This window comes from Neolamprologus multifasciatus, chromosome 19 (genome assembly GCF_963576455.1).
Source record: "Neolamprologus multifasciatus chromosome 19, fNeoMul1.2, whole genome shotgun sequence".
In the NCBI taxonomy this organism is placed as follows: Eukaryota; Metazoa; Chordata; class Actinopteri; order Cichliformes; family Cichlidae; genus Neolamprologus; species Neolamprologus multifasciatus.
In genome coordinates this window covers 16,301,369-16,318,714 of record NC_140457.1, presented here as the reverse complement: position 1 = coordinate 16,318,714, position 17,346 = coordinate 16,301,369, and the positions used below count along the sequence as shown (strand labels likewise).

Genomic DNA, 17,346 nt, shown 5'->3' with positions numbered 1-17,346 from the left:
TATCCCCCCGTACGCACTTAGGAGAGCATTCAGGGTTCGCTAATTCAGACAGACATAATTGGTCCCTCCGTGGCTGCACATCAGTCACCATTCTTTATATGAACAGAGAGGCTCTGCTGTAGTCATGGTAACTGAGAGATGCATTGATACCCCAATTGTAGTTGCAAAAACATACACTACCTCAGAAAAACCATAAAGCCATCAGATTCATCCATCTCCCTCTGTCTGCCTGCCCCCCACCCCCCAACACCCACCCACCTGCTCCCTTCAAAGCTTGCCTGCTCATTAAGTCCATCTGCTTTCTTCTCTTCCATCTGTGAAACTTACTCCCGTACATAGTAACAGATTCACGCGTGAATAACGATGGCTTCCAAGCTTCCAGACACAATTTCAACATGTAGGCTTAAGGCTAATAATTGGTTATTAATTGGTTATTTGAATGGAACTGCTCAGACTGAGCTGAAGGTCACTGCTGAGGAAAAATTCTCTGCTGAAGTCCATTTGACCTCAGTGCGATGTGTTTGAAGGTACTGCACGCCATATTTTTAAGAAAATATGGAGTCAGAATACCAATGTACTTCTTAATGGTGATAAGGATGTGCAAATAATAACAATGGAAATAAAACAATATTTTAGTTTGTTTCACATCAGTCTAACATACTGTTTCTGTTTGTAATTAAAGCTGTTAAATCTATTACAATACATATTTTATTGCCTCCCTTATTTTGAGATCAGCTAAATAAATGTAGTTCACCTAACATACATTTCCTTCTAAAATGTATTGATATACCTATACAAGGTAGTCCAAAGCATAACATCATTGACCAGTTGTTACCAAACCATCCCATACTATAATATTGTATATATTTTTAGGCCCCTTTATGTGTCATCAGGATTGCGTCCTTAAATATTTTACTTATATCTCATAATCTTTCACTTCAGAAAATTGCTTTTCATCACCATGTACCACAGGGTAACTTAAACCAGATCAAAAAACCATTAAAAACCACAACAAAAGCAGCAAAGAGCAAAATAACAACATTTCATCAGATATGATGCAAGAAGATTCTTGTATCTTTGTAAAGAAGAAAAAGCTTTGAGACCTTCTGAACTTCCACTTTTACACTGTTATTCTTTTAATAAATAAATATCTGTGAAGCCATGGCCCAAAAAGTGTAAGATTTGTGGTAATATTTATTTATTTGTTTATCTAAGGAGTATTTCATTACATTGATTAGGTTAAAGTAGAAATGATAGTTCTTTATTATATTTTTAGAATGTAGTAACTCTCAGGTTCATTACAGCACCAAAACTAACTTTACAGCATTTTGTTTTTTCTTACTAACTAGCAGCAGATCATTTGTAGCAGCAACTATCTTACAACTAGCTGCTTCTTTATACATATATTGAAGAAAGTCATTTTTGATTTGGCTACGTCCTAAAAAATCTGCTGTAAATATCCAAAGAGGAATGTGGTTTGTGGTATTGTTAGTTTGTCTGTAAGTATCAATAATTTTTAAATTCAATTTCCTTGAGTTCATTGCCAACTATCATGTTCTAAGTGAATTGCAGCATGTTTCGGTTCACTAAAAATAACTGTCAGTGAAGGCTATGCTAGCTCAGAATTGGCAGTCACTTTCAATAAAGACTTGCCAAGATGGACCATTTTATGTTTCATTCCAAAGTAAAATAGACTCTGTGTTGGATCGTCATTGGCCAGGAGCTCATCATAGAATCAGGACTGGTTCAAAACGGTGGTTTGACTATATACACGTATAGCTTGAGTGCTAGCCATTATGCTAGCATGTTTGCTTATTCTCCTCATTTTATCAAATTTAAGCTCCAAAGATAGAAAATACAAGAGGTATGCAAGACACATAATCAGAAGATAACTATAATGCCAGTTATTAATTACTTTAATTACTTGGCAAAGGCATTTCTAAATTTAGCATCACCCATGTTCTTCCAGAAACCTTCTGCCTTCTTGTTTTCTTGAGGTGCAAGTAACAGATTGGAAGATACTCCAGGATGGCAGATGGGTAATGATTTCCAGGTGCTGGGAATAGAGAGGTAGGGAAAAATCGTAGAGGTCACCATAATGAAAACGACTCCTTAAAACCTGAATCTGCATATCTCGAGAGAAGGAAATTGTATCTTTGCAAACATATTCATGCTGAACATTACATACAGGTATTCATCCTTAAAATTTTTAGTAGATTTTTAAAAGTTTAAAGGTTATATCTTTTTATTATTTGTTTTAATAATACATTTCTAATTGGTTCAAATCAAATAATTTCAATTTCTAATCTGTTTTATATTTATTTATATTTTTATATATAGGAAAATGGTCTTATCTGTAGGATGACCCAGGAAACTAAATGTGGGGCAAACACTGTGTTTGTGTGGGACTAAGTGGGACACATCAACAATGCTGAGAGGTAGTTTGAAATTTTCATACCAAACTTAAAAATACAATAAATAGTTCATATTACTGGATTGTCATTTAGCATGTACATACCAAATGCATTATGTGTCCAATTCTCTTACAAAGTGAATACAATAGGGATAAAGAGAAGCTTAAGACTGTTTTCATGGCCTCATCAATAGGCTTTGATTTCAGCTGCTCTCCTATTTTAATTTGGATGTATCTCTAGGTTAGCATTATCACATCTCACAGTTCTAATCGTTTTTATCCAATCATGACAGACACATACTGTGTCACTTCACACCACATTTTGTCCCTGTGCAAAACTGAAAAATAACTAGCAAATAAGACAAAAACTGTGAATATATGTTTCTTTCTCATACGTCTACAAATCATATTCAGTAAAATTTGTAAAACTTCCCTGATGAGCATGACATTAGACAGGCTTTCTTTTGTCAGACTAATAAAAAAAAACATCTCTTTGTACACAATGAGTAAAATTCAGACTTTAGAAAGTGCTTGTCCTGTAAAACCAGACAAAATGGGAGGCCTGGGGAATGGAAATGCTGTAGACCCACATAAAGAGGGACATCTGGTCACCTGTGTCAAACAAGCTCAGTTTACATTGGCTGTGATGAACCATTCTTCCCTGGTGGAAGACTTCCAATACGACACATTGAAAACAGTAAAAGTCACAGCTGCTTTACTATTATTTATCCATTTTTTCTCTCTATTTCATATAAAATAAAACAGTCCCTTGGAGGTGGCCATTGCATTTTAATAGTTACTTGGAGATAAACACTGTCTAGCGTTTGTTTTCCTCTGTGTGTATTTCACTCTTTGTAGTTGTGCCAGATGATTCCAGATTCCTTGGGGCCAGTTTTACAAAATGGGCTTTGTGTTGCATTTAAATCCACCAAACTGTCATCTCAAACTGTGAGATTTACTGATAAAATATTTAATCTATCTTTGGAGTATTACAGTTAATCTTCTGATCTTCAAACACTGAAAAATATTGCCTTCGGACACCTGTTGAATATGGTTTGATTTACCTGATATGTACAGAAAGTATACAGTATATTTACTACACAGTATGTTCATGAGAAACATACTGCATGTGCTTCTGTTAGTTTTATTTTTGTTTGTACACTGTGTTCAAGGGAAAAACCAAAACTCCTGGTATTGTGTATGCATGCACAGGTTTGTGCACTCAAAGTTTTGTTTTGTTTTTCTTTCTTTCTTTTTTTTTTATAAACGAGGTCTCTGTGCACTTGATAGTTTGTGTAGACTAATGCAAAAATCCTAATGTCAGTGCTTCCATATGGATTTGTGCTGAACGCTGTTGCTGTGCAAAAAGAAACAATCTGTCTTATTTATATTCTCACCACAGCATTTTCATTTCCATCACTGTCACTCTTATTTCCCTCGTGTGAATATGCTGCATGTGATTTCCTTCCTGATAATCATAAATCCTGCACAGACTTATAAATTGACCATTACCAGCTGCACAAGGCAGTACTAGAAACTGATGGCAGCCCTATTCCCCCATTTATACATTCATCTCACAGGTTGCATTAGTTAGTAGATCATTTTAGTGTTTTTCATGGTTTGACACTTGGCATAAAATTACCATGGATCTGCTTAATTTCAGCTGAATGTATTTTATTATTATCATGCATGCTGCAAACCACTAATTAACACGGAAGGGATAAAGGACTCTGAGACCATAAATGAAGTGAAAGACACAGGTGTCTGTGCACTCACGCACTCACACACGTGTGCTTTCACTGTATAAGAATAAATGTATATTTACATAATTTAAGCCTGTACTGTGCTGCTTTCTACAATAGCTGCAATACACAGAGCATGTGTGTGTCATTGTTCCAGGCAACCAAATACAGAATAACGTCAAATAAATAAAGAGACTTGTTGTTATCACTGGAAATACTGCACAATGTCATAAAATAGGCCAAAAACACTTTTTTAAAATTCCCACAAACTCAAAAACAACAACACTGACTGTGTCTTGAAAAGAGATAGAGGGGGAGACAGCAGTAACATTTCACAACTGAGTTCAGTACAACATCATTATCAACACCCAGTTTCATTTTGTAACCCTCTCGAGCTCACACATGAGTATATGATCAAACAGCAGTTGTCCATGTCAACAAGCGGTTTTATATGGGTGAACAAGCAGACGCTTCAATCTGGGAAAAAAATATATATAACCAAAATGTAGCTTTTACTAGAAGTGACCACTGGAGAGCGCTGTTGCATACATAAACAATAGAAGCGATGCAAATCGGCGAGGGTACAGTGCACGTGCACACAGAGTGCTAGTGCGGGCACGTGAGTGTGCATGTGTCTGGGCACATGTCACTGAGCGTGCGCATTTATACAAATGTGTCCAAGAGCTGGTGAGTTTCAATTATGTTAATTTGACCTGTAGCCTCAAATCCAAAGCTTTCATTTACAGCAGTAACATTCATTTCAATTTGCTGCTCTTTAATGGCGTTTTTTCTCCTCTCAAAAGAAAAGGATGCACCATGGCTGTGCTCCCCTTGACAGGAAAATGAGAAATATTGCTTGTCTTGGCTGTCAGATTTCATTGGTCAGGCTGTGCCACTGACATTTCCTATAGGTGTCTTTTATTGCCTTGGCATTTAGAGTGAAAGCTATAGCGGATTGCTGTAGCACAAAGCTGGGGAAAGAGAGCGAGAGCGAGAGAGATTGATTCAGATCACTGTTTCCATGACAACGTTGATGTTGACAACAGGGAAATGGGGGGGTGGGGTCTGACATTTGTTTGAGTGCTCATTAATAAAATGGGAAAAGATAACATCATGTGGCTACTGAATGGAAGTGGCTGAAATTATGTTAAAGTTGAATGACTGAGTGCTGGTTTTCTCGCTGCTGGCTTTGGTTTTCTTCAGTAGCAAATGGGAAACTGGCTCACGCTGAGTTTAACCGTGTAATAATATGTACAGGCTTAAATGTGCTTGCCAACAGGAGTGCTTACTGTGGGTCCTAATGCACAGTGAAACCACAGTAAATATCCATCCCGTGATTTTAGCTGAAAAATACACAGCCTTGTCTGTATTGAGAACAAACAGCTCCTGCTAGAAGCGCTTTACCAAACATGTATATCGGTTACATGTTTATTTTAGTACGGCTGAGTGATTGGTCAAAAATACCCTGAAGGTAATTTGTCAATGCGTTGATGATAGTGCTGTCAACGAGGCTCAAGTTTGGAGAAAAATGCCAAATACAGAGCAACACTTCTCTATTTGTGTAAACTTAGAAAGATGTCAAAGCATCTCTCTGAAGAGTTCATCAGGCAGATGCTTGAAGGGATTAAATGAGGCATCTGATCTTTTTGTTTCAGTTATGGAAGCTTTGGGGAATCATGATGTGCTCAGTGGATATGATGAGTCGGCAGAGATCTTATTAGTAAAACCGTTGTGTATTATTCAAAGAGCTAGGGGGTGCTTCTGTTGCTGCATCTGATTAAATTATTATTATCCTTTTGAGTTTTGACAGGCAGAGCTTCTCTTCAAAAACTGGTGCTAAAAACAAGACACAATGAAATAGCTGAATTACAACCTTTTTGGTACATGTCTCTCAGCACACTAGTTTACCCACAAAGGTCCTGCTGAAAATAGTGCTATAAAGGATTTCCCCATTTCAATTTATTTGGAAAACTTTTGGGGTGCCCTAGAAAGATCGGGATAGCTTTACAACAGTAAAGACATGTAGAAAAACAAGAGTCTGGAGTGCTACCAACTATCTTTTTGATGTAAAAAGTTCCTTGTTTCATCCTGGATTGTGAACCTGACAATCTTTAATCCTTGACCCCTGACCTTCTTGCATCTTTATCTTGGTTCCTGTTATTTTGTGTGATACCCAGGTGCTTGTGGCTGTGCAGTATGCCCACTGTCTTGCCTTCTGCCAGCTACTTCGGTCAAGATAACCTGTCCTCTTTTTGCAACCACTGAGCCACATTTATTTCGTCTGAATTACTATGATGTTCTGGTGAGGTGGATCAGTGAGTTTATCTCTGACTTGCTCCTGGTGTACAGCTTGATGTCGTCCATGTACAGGAAGTGGCTGATTGCTACTTCATTCCTGAATCTCTATCCATATGTCCTCTTTGGTGTGGTAGCAGAGGCTGGTGAGGCCTATGCAGAATAGGGACAGTACATTACATTGGTATAATCCACACATGATACTGACTTGTGCTTTTGAGGTTGTCTTTAGTTTTGTCTTGCACAGTCCTATTGGTGTTATCACTGCACCATTAGCCTTGTATATGCCAAGCACTTCAGTATCCCTATGTGGGGTATTGAGTTCTACGCTTTCTTGTAGTCAGTCCTGGGCGACTCAGGTTGTTATGCCTGGTTTTGGAGTCGTGGTGTACTGCTACATCAACCCCAGTTAGTGCTTTGACCCTCTGGTGTTGTTTCCAATGCCCTTCTGAGCTGCACTCATGTGTTGACTTATGTTCATACTCAGATTGGTTGCTATGATGCCTGTGAGGAGTTTACAGGAAATCACCCTGTCATGACCATAATTGTTCTGTCCTGTGTTATCTAGTCTGGATGAGTAACTGTTAGCAGCCCACTTATTGTGCTGTCAGAGTCCTGATGCTGTTGAATGTCTACTTTAGTGATGTCAACTGGATCTCGTTCTGGGATGTTTAGGTCCACTGGCCACTTGGTATTGGTGTTGTGTGATTCCTGTTTCTCCCCAATGTTCCTATAATATTTATCAGTCTCAGCTTTTGGTGGGTCTAATGGTGTGTCAGGTGGTCTTTATCCGATTGATCCCTTGCAGCTAGGAGCACACCCTCTCAGCTAACACCCTTCCTTGATTTAACTCCATAGGGATTTGTCTCTGCACATATTCTGGATCTCATGTTCAGGTGTTTCCAAGTTAAGTTCTGCGAGTGTTACTGTGACAGTGTTGTATACAAGCTTATTGATTCCTTTTACCACAGTTGCCACAATTATCATTCACAGCTCAGTGGATTCATTTGTCATGTGTCAGGTGTCTGGACATCATTTTGTTCTTTAACACTGTTCTCTGCTACCAAGTTTGGTAATTATTTCAAATTAAGTAATTATTTCATTCAAATTTTACAAATTTGTCATGTTTAAATGTTTCAAATCATTAAACAAATATTAATGTTTGTCAGAATAGTGTGAGTAAATACAAAATGTAGGGAAATGTAAGGGAATGTGTGAAAGAGTAATTTTTACCTAAACCTCATAACTGGTTATACCATCCTTGGAAGCAAAAACTGTAATCAAGCTTTTGTAATGACTGACAGTCAGTGTTTTACTGCTGAGAAATTTTGGCCCCCACTTGGGCCACACTTATTCTGCTGATCAACCTAAATATGCTTGTGGACATGAGATTATCGCCAGACATTTGCTTTTTCTGGATTTCTGGATTTTCTGAGCAGAATCCATGGTTACATCAATTACAGCAAGTCGTCCCAGTCCTGAAGCAGTAAAAGCCCATGACATTACCACCACCATGTTTGACTATTGGTTAGATGTTCTTTTTATATGCTATTGAGAAACAGTGTGGTGGTGGAAACTGTGTTACTGTCAGCTGAAGACAATGAAGAGAAGAAGGAGAAAGTGTAAAAGGGGCAACAAGAGAGAAGGAAAGTAGAAGTCTGGAGGTGAGAGTAGGGACTCTAAATGTAGGGACTATGACTGGTAAAGGGAGAGTTGGCTGTTATGATAGAGGGAAGTAAGTTACATATATTGTGTGCGCAGAAGACCAGGTGCAAAGCAAGCAAAGCCAGGAGCAATGGGAGTGGATTCAAGCTATTTTAGGTCATTCAAGTTTCTTAAATGGAAAAATATGCAGATTCTTTTTATACTAAATTTGCACAGGCTTTAAATTTTTTACCTTAGGTATATTACCTTAATTTATGGCAAAGTACGACTGTCTCAGCAAAGCTGCAGCAGCAATTTTAGTTTTATATAAGGTGTGAGGATGAATAAAGATAAGTTGTATCACAGAAGAGCTGCTATGCATGCTGGGGATGATCCTCTTGGTCTTTAAACAAATTAATTATACCTGTCAGAAAAATTTTAAATCGAATTACTGTCAAACATGTAAAACCCCCTCAGCAGTAGGGAGCCTTATAAAAACAAAGGTATCCTTTGGATTTCCATTATTTGGTGTTCTCTATGCTACTTCCTCTATCAAGTACCCTTATTTTTAACATTTTATTAGAGAGGGTACAGCTGTTGGAAGGGATGTTTATTTTCAATAGTTTCATCATCTGCCTCTTTAGCTTCACACTCTTCATTCACAGTGAGGCAGTCCTTTTCCTGCTTGGTTGAGCACCCTGTGTGCCATAATAATTCATGCACAGGAGGAAAAACATACCAAGGGGCACTTAAAAACAATATAAAGCAGAAGAGAAAAAATAAGGCAATGTTTTTTTTACTAGTGTTGTCCTCTTGGACTTTTAGGAAGAGATATGTTTTGATCAAGATTCAAACTATGTATCAGCGCACCAGTAACAAGGCTCTAGGATACCGATATGTTAATGTTCATCTTGGGAATTCATGGTTGAGACCAAACAACAAGTTATGTGAATGAATTAGAATTGAACTGATGTGAATCAATGAAATTGATTTAGTGTTGCAAGGTTTTGCTTCTAATGTTACATTAATGTCTGATTTATTTGTTTGTTTGTAAAGCCATCACTTTCAGTAGTTTTATTCTATATAACAAAAGGCTTTTCTATTCAGAGAGCTCTTGCCTAAAGTCTCAGAATCACTTGTCTAAACTTAAACTTACTTTTGATTGACCTACATGGCTTCTGATGAATTTACCATAGATTATTAGGTTGGATCTTAATGCTGAATTCTCTTTCATGTGTCAGTTTATAGGGGCAAGGTTTCACTTGTGCACCAACAGCTCTTACTATCCCAATCAACACGTAGGATAATACGGATGTTCTACATCACATCATGGTCCCTGGTTTTCTTCCTTGTTTTGAATTCTTAGTTAATGTTACTGGGTTTTCTATTCTAGTGTTTGAAGTTTTGAAGTTAGTTTTCATAGTTTTAGTTTCTCTTTATGCTGTACTGCTTTTGTTATCAGCTTAAAATAAAGCTTGCTTTTCATTACACTCCGTCTGCATTTAGGTCCAGCTTACACGTCAATCCTGCATGTGGTCACATTATACAGATTTTATCAGAGTCATATAGATCAGAGACCAAGAGTTTCTTTCTATTTGCTATTGTATGTATTTAGTTCTGTCTCCTTTCTTTCCTGTCTTGCCCATATGTGGTCATACTGGTTTGCAGATTTAGGTCCAACACAAGATCTGTCAAATTATTTGTACAATTTTTCTGTGTTCCAAGATTTTTTGTACAAGATAAATATACACTAAAGACATCCACTCTTTGTTTGAATGTCTGAAACCAGGCAAAATGAAACTGGAGTAGAAGAATAGAAGTAGTACTTTTAAGTCATTCTAACTAGGGTTTGCTTTCAGCAGGACAACTGATGCTGCTGATCACAACTTTAAAAGCCTAATTTCTGACAGGACAGGTTCCCTCTAATCAAACCTGGAGGCAACAGATGTTCTGACAGAATTAATCATTTCAAGTGTGTCTTTAGTAATATGTAACAGTCAATGAATCATGAACTTGTACATTCATCTGTACATCACACCATAACAAACACAACAACAATGTGTGACAAATTGATCTGTGTCTCCTTTCCTTTCCTGCTGCACAGAAAGCAGATTTCACATGGTCGCTGTGGTCAATATCACTGACCTGGATATCCAGCTGCTTTCCAACATCATCCATGTCAATACACAAATTCATTATACATGCCCACATACAAACCACTGGTTGCCTGTTGATCTATAATGCTATTTTAAAAAGGAAAAAAATAGAATTGATGGAGTTACCATATGGTAATGATTTGGTTGGCATCCAAATGACTATCAGGCCTCTTTGGGATCTCGTTGAATACTGAGCTGGATCAGTGTAAAGTGTGTCACACTGCAACAGCTTGGGTGCACTGTTGGAAGTCAGGACAACTAGGGCAGACGATTGAAACTGGGCAAAGCCAGAGGACAGAAACCAATAGGACTGACTGAGCCTGACATGGTTCATTTATGCGTTTCCATTTCAGATGATGGTCCCAGACTTGAGTCTGTACAGAAAGGATTACCAGAATCTGTGCAAATTAGAGGAAGGAAGGCAATTTACATGGCTACTTTACGGCGACAGCGTTCCAGAGCAACCTCAACTCGGCAAGATCGTGGCTCCTGCTCTTCTACGGCATCTTGCCCCGTCTTCTCTGGACCCTACAGTGACCATGAAGAAGTGCCTCAGCTGCGTCGCCAATCCTCTCCTTTACTCAAAGGTTCCTTTTCCAGCCTGCAGGGGTCTGTTCCATGCATGCAAGGATCTTTGTCAAGTCTTGACGAACATTTGTCTAACTTTCCGAACTCTTTACCCAATCTCAGAGGTTCAGTCTCTCGGATAAAGAGGAGATCACTTGGAAGCCTGGACAACTCTATCTCCAATCTTATTGAGAGAAGTAAAAGCCCTAGTCTACAGAGTGGCAACGGCAGCTCTAGTGATGATGATGGAAGTTGGGATACAAATAGCTGGAGCTCAGTGGCCACCTGCTTACTACGGACTCCTATTAAGCAAGACAGCAATGAACAGTCTTGCAACACTGATCAGGTGTCCTCTGCTGCTGAGGGTGAGGATGAAATCATTTACCAAAATCTTATCATTTCACGTCCTCCTGCTAAATCTGAAAGCAAAAGAGACCATGATCATGAGAATACTTGCACAACACAAAGGAAAGATGCCGGACTCCAAAATATGTCATCATCAAGCAGAAATGCTTCTTCGGTCTTATTCCATCAGTGTGATGAGAAATCAGAAGACAGGCGCAAGTTCTCACAGTTTCTAAATGAAGTGACTTGCAGGGTCTTAAAATCAAATGGTGGTCCACTTCAGCAACCGTTCATTTTACGACATTGCGATCTAACTCCTCCACCACCTCCACCAACTCCATCTCACACACCACTACATTCTGCCTTAACAAATCCACCGCCACCATCGACATCAACAACAAACTTGTGGTACAGTCCAACCAGTTCAAACCTTCAGCCAATTAAGGAATGTGACTCCAAAGATATCACAAGTTCCATCCACCAGTGGAGCAAGACATTACCAAGCTGTAGGATCGTAGAGCCGATGGAAGTCCTAAGGAAAGTAAAAGAGGAGACTCACTCACACCCAGAGCCCAACCAAGAGCTATGTCCAAAGATCCAAGCACAAGCCCCTACTGGGAGACATTATCTAGAGACAGACATTGACAGAGTGAGGCAGCTGGATGAACTGGTAGCTAATGGCACCCTTGGGAAAGAGAAAACTGAAAAAGTGCTTCAAGAAGGTATAGGGAGAGTAAAGAAAAGGGAAAACAGGACTCTGTGGGAGAGAAATGGAGGCTTGGGGATGGAAAAAGAGAAGGAGAGGGAAAAGAGAAAAGAAGCCTCCTGGGAGAGAGACAGAGGAGGTGAGAAAAGGAGGGAAAGGGACGGAAAAAGAGAAAAGCTTTGCTGGGAAAAAGTTAGATGGTCAGAAAGAGGGCGGGAGAAGGAGAAAAAAGTTATTCCTACCTGTTATGAGTCACCTTATCCTCATCTGGCTGCCAGTGGACGGAACAACCCCTGCCCTGTCTTCAGCTGGCCAGAGCAGCAGTTTCCGAGAATGTCCTACAGGTCTACCTCATTGCCCAGACCTCTAAATGTTGCTGTGAGTACATTACACTACACTTAATTGTTCGTTTGGTGGTTTGGTTTAAAAATACATATACATAGAACAGAGATCATCTAATGTATGTGTTGGAGTTGAAGTTATTTCCTGAATTAATCAGATTTGATTTCCAACATGTGAGGTGTCCCTCAACACCTCCGTTGGCCATGTCTGCAAACCACCATCTGCTTTTATTAACATGCAGTAATGTTCCAGCTGCTGTTTTTGACATGGTATTGAACAGGGTTGCTTTAGCCAAGAATTTATCACCATTTCAAGAGGTATAGTCCAGCAGGAAGTAATTCGCACTATGTCAGTTATGAATAACTACTTCCTGGAAAGCCTGTGTTCTTTAAACTGTGAACAGCTTATGTGAAAACTGCAGAGGATTTTTGCAGTTTGATTCAACACAATCAAACAACACAGCGGATCAAAATGAGGACTGCAGATACACATCCCACATACTTTGAATTTTATTATATGATAGACAGTTATTACATCATGCACAGTAACTTTATTTTGCGCTATTGTGAAGATAATTGTCGTGATCATTCTAAGAAATGATCAGTTTGTGTCATGTTTCCTCCTGCAGTAAGAGTAAATGCAGATTGCTGGAAATGAGAAGCCAAATGAAAAAGATTACACAAGCCTCTGATGAATTCACTCAGTCTTTATTCAAGGCTTTGATATAGTGTGTTGCATCACATTCGTCTTTGTTAGCTGAATATTACTCTTCTCAGACTTATTATGTAGATGTGACTCATTTATGTTTGCTGTTTTGCTTAATTGCATCTGACACATGACCCACTTGCCATACAAAACTAAATCTGAAAACATGATTATTCATTAGCGAGAATCTGAATTATTCTGTGCTGTACATGCACAGGAATGCATGCACATAACATACAGATAGCTCCATAAGTATTTGGACATTTGCTATCCATCTTTTGAATGTTTGGAGGGCAAAAAGATGTTGATGCATTTAAATGAAAAGTAATATAGACCACAGCAATGCTTTGAGAATACCCTGGCCATTGAAAATGTGCATTTACCAAGAAAAGATTTGTTCAAACTGCAGCTCATGTTGTGATTTTTAGTCTATGATTGAAAAGAATAGGTATAAGCTTTTGAACAATTACACAAATTCTGTAGTTTTTGCCTCCATACTCCATCACAGGGGATTTAAAGTCACTGGGGATATGAAGAGCTTTATCAAAAGTATTGCATCAACAGTCTATGAGTTACAGTGCCCTATTTTCAGAGGCTTAAAAATAATTGGTCAGTTGAGAAGGTAGTTTAAAGGCCTATTTTCTTGTTGTTCTATGACACATTAAGCAGACAAAATATCTGGAATCAATTTCAAGTGTTGAACTTATATTTTTCAGCTTTTTACTGAAATTCTCAAAATGAGGTCCAAAAAGTTGATACAAGTGAAGGAGGCCATCATTAGACTGGGGGAAAAATAAAGTAAACCTATCAGAAAGATAGCAAAAACGTCAGGTGTAATCAAACAAACAGCAATTGGCAACACCAAAAGGCCAGAAAGACCACAGAAAACAACTAAAGTGGATGAAAAAGTCCAGTCAAGAACATTTTAAACAGATAGGCATATTTGTTGTGGTATAAGCTAAACATGTAGTATACCTCCTTCTTTGCTATACTATGGGTTTTACTTGGATGTGTCTACTTTTTCTGGTCCCTAAAGTCTACATGAAGAGATTTCTTCATGAACGGAAGGTGCAAACCACTGGTTACACACAAGAGCAAGCAGGTCAGATTACACTTTGGCAGAAAAAACATCTGATACGGCCTCAACAGTCCTAAAAAAATAATTTGGAACAGATGAAACCAAGATGAAACTGTACTAAAATGATGAGAAGAAAAAAGAACGGAAAAGAAGAGAAACAGCTTGTGATTCGAAGCATACACCATCATCTGCAAAAGGCAATGTTATAGCATGGGCATGTAGGGCACCAAAATTACCAAAAGTGTGTAACTGTTCAAATACTAATGGACCCAACTGTATTCTTGCTCATGCTACTTTCAAATATAGACTCAAAATTACAGCGCGACCTACTAGATGAGCATTTTCAGTGGCCGGGATGTTCTCAGAGTGCTGTGCTGTGTCTGTATTACTTTTTATTTAAATGCATTAGCATCTTCCTGCCCTCCAAACATTCAACAGAGGGCTAGCAATGGGAACTTCTGGTCCCTTTGGAATATCATATTAAGAAATACATCTGCCTTATTTGCTGCTTTTTTACTAAAATAGAGAAAGACTGCTTGAATCTAAAACAAATTTCACTATCCTGCTTGTATGCCTGTGTGAAGGTACCTGATACATAAAATATTTAAACGCGTTCCCTCCTTCTGTTTTTGTTGTGCTTTTGAGCCTCAGGCATAGTAATGCCATCCAGTAATATTGCCTCTCACAACCCGATGCACTGTTGTACTAATACCCTGCTGCTAAATGGGTGAACTTTGACCAACGTCCAACAGTAAGGAGGAAGATAAATGTTTGGGATGTCGCTTCCTGACTAGAACTTATTCACTGGATGTCAGCTCCCTAGCAACTGTTCAGCCGATGAGTGGGTGTATGTATTAAAAGGAATACATTTGGCAAAAAGAGAGAAAACTGCTGTATGGCAGCTTTTCACAGTTAGTGGCTTGCAAGTGCAGAGATGAGATGGGCGCTTCTTTCAAGGTAGAAGAAAAAGAAGGAGAAGTGTCCTCTGCAGTCTGGGGGGCAAGGCTGAAATACATCTATTACAAAATATGTGATGAGCTGAGATAAACTGAGACTTGTAATTGAGACATAGTGAAGTTATAAATGATCAGTCAGTAGCGGAACGCATCCTAACAATACCAGAGTATACCTGTGAAATACAGCAGTAATTAAACATGAAGCAAGTATGTGGGCTAATGTGTGTGTTTCAATAAAATCATCACCTAGTAAATGCAAGCATGGCTTCCTGTGAATGACCTTTATATTGGGATGAGAATAGCAGATTTACTGTTAAATGCTGTAGGAGCAGTGATTCAAAAAAATGTAATGAAAATAATGCTGAAAAATATCCACAATGGTATCACAAATCATTCAAAGAAGAAATCCTAACAATTACAACGTTTTTAAAAATACTAATTAATATTTTTTATGATAAAAGTTTTATCAAATGGTAATGTGAAATGCAAGATGGCTTCAAATCCAGGGGGCCTTCTGTGTGGAGTCTGCATATTCCCCCTGTGTCTGGATACTCAGACATCCTCCTACAGTCCAAAGACATGCATGGAGTTGGGTTAGGTTAACTGGTAATTCTAAATTGCCCATAGGTGTAAATGTAGGAGTGAATGCCTGTTTGCCTCTGTGTGTGAGCCCTGGCGGCATGTCCAGTGTGTACCTGTCTCTCACACTATGACAATTGGGATAAGCTCCAGACCCCCCATGACGATGAATTGGAAATCAGAAGAAAATGGATATTTATCTGCCCAAGCTATGTACAAAATAAATGACAAATAGTGTTTGTCAAGTCAGTATTTTTTAATAAATGTCTGCTTATTGTCTCCATTCTATCATCATTTAGCAAAAGCGAGTTAAAGGTTAATATTTTACCTTTTTCACTGAATGAAAGTAAATCCATGTGAGCTGATTATCATTCAGTGATGCCTTGCAGGAATGCCAATTCTATCCTCCTCCCCCTCTCTCTAGGCTTGCCCTCTCCACACAGAGGGATGCTGGGATAGAAGGATGGACGTGGAGGTGGGGGGGGGGGGGGGGGGATTACTGAGCGTTGTCTCATTCAGTAGCTGTATGAGTCATCCTGCTGTATCATTCGCACTGTTTGTAACACCCACGCAACTGCGTGAAGCCCGGCTTCCACACACTCACCAATACACACTGCAATCTTGTAGTCCGTATGTTGAAGCTGTGCAACTGTGGCATTTAATATACCTTGCTAAATCCTCACCAATGAGACTGACGTGAGTTGCGTGCAACATGCAAACACACAAACACCTGAAAACATACCAACCTACTACAGTGCCAAAACAATGCGTGACTTTGTGGCCACTGTAAAGTTCATGAAGAAGACGGTGAAATTGGGAGTTTTTTATGGCCATGCATGTAACTTGTAACTGCATTAAAATACTTCAATGTAAATTCTTGTGAATTCCTTATTATTTACGATCTATATGCAAGCTATGACCAGTCTATTTATTTGCATTCATGTGTAGATATGACAGAGCAGCACTGAGTATGCTCCGAGTACTGAGTATAATGTAGCTAGCCATCAGTTAGCTTATGTTATAAACACTAAACAGCGTTAGCAACCTGAAGCGACTAACTTCCACATAACTTTTGCAAAGTGTGGTCCTTTTTTTCCACAGATTGTTGCATATCGATATAAAATACCAAGCGCTCAGCAGTGAGCTTCATGTTAGGCAGATTTTTGTGTTCCCTAAGGTAGCAATATCTTCATTCTTCAAAACAAGAGAGCGGTATCAAGAAAGAAATCTAAGAAGAGTACTTTATTCTTTTAGACTTAATTTGCAACATTTTTAGTTTTGTTTACCATTTTACTTTTTTGTACTTTCCTCGTAACAACTACAGTCTGCAAGTCTGCCTCTCACCCTTGGGCACTTTCTCTCCCTTTCTGCAGCACACAGCATTTTTCTTTTGCGCTGTTAATCTGTCATTTCTTGCTCTGCCTCCCTCCTCCTTTCACTTAATGTTCTCAGAACTGATACAGTGTGTGTTTTGTGAGTGAGGAAATAATGGATATATTTGTTTGCCGAGACACAGCCACTCTGAGAGCTCGTTAAACACCAGATAAGAGGTATTCCACGGCGTGCAGTGGCAGCAGCGGCGCCAGATAAATTTGCTTGATAAATATATCTAATCATTTCACCCGCTTCTCTTCTCTTCCTACCAGGAATCTGATGGCGAGACGCGGCATAACACAAGGTTGGCTACTTTCACTTTTACTTCCTCTCCTCCCAGCAGTTACACCTTCAGCCACACCTCTCCTCTCTCTTTCTCTCTTCCCTCTTCTCTCCATCACTCCCCTAACCCCTCCTCTTCCAGAACACCTCCTCCTGCTCCAT

General features: G+C 38.9%; 1 protein-coding gene across 1 annotated transcript in view; it reads left to right on the top strand.

The window, feature by feature from the left end:
- The first annotated feature begins 10,123 nt into the window (after window positions 1-10,123).
- Window positions 10,124-17,346, top strand: part of begain (brain-enriched guanylate kinase-associated) — a 54,860-nt gene continuing 47,637 nt past the window's right edge. The window contains exons 1-2 of the mRNA XM_085142614.1: window positions 10,124-12,246; window positions 17,175-17,206. Coding sequence (XP_084998740.1) covers window positions 10,576-12,246; window positions 17,175-17,206 — 1,703 coding nt within the window. The 5' untranslated portion in view covers window positions 10,124-10,575. The remainder of the gene's footprint in view (window positions 12,247-17,174; window positions 17,207-17,346) is intronic.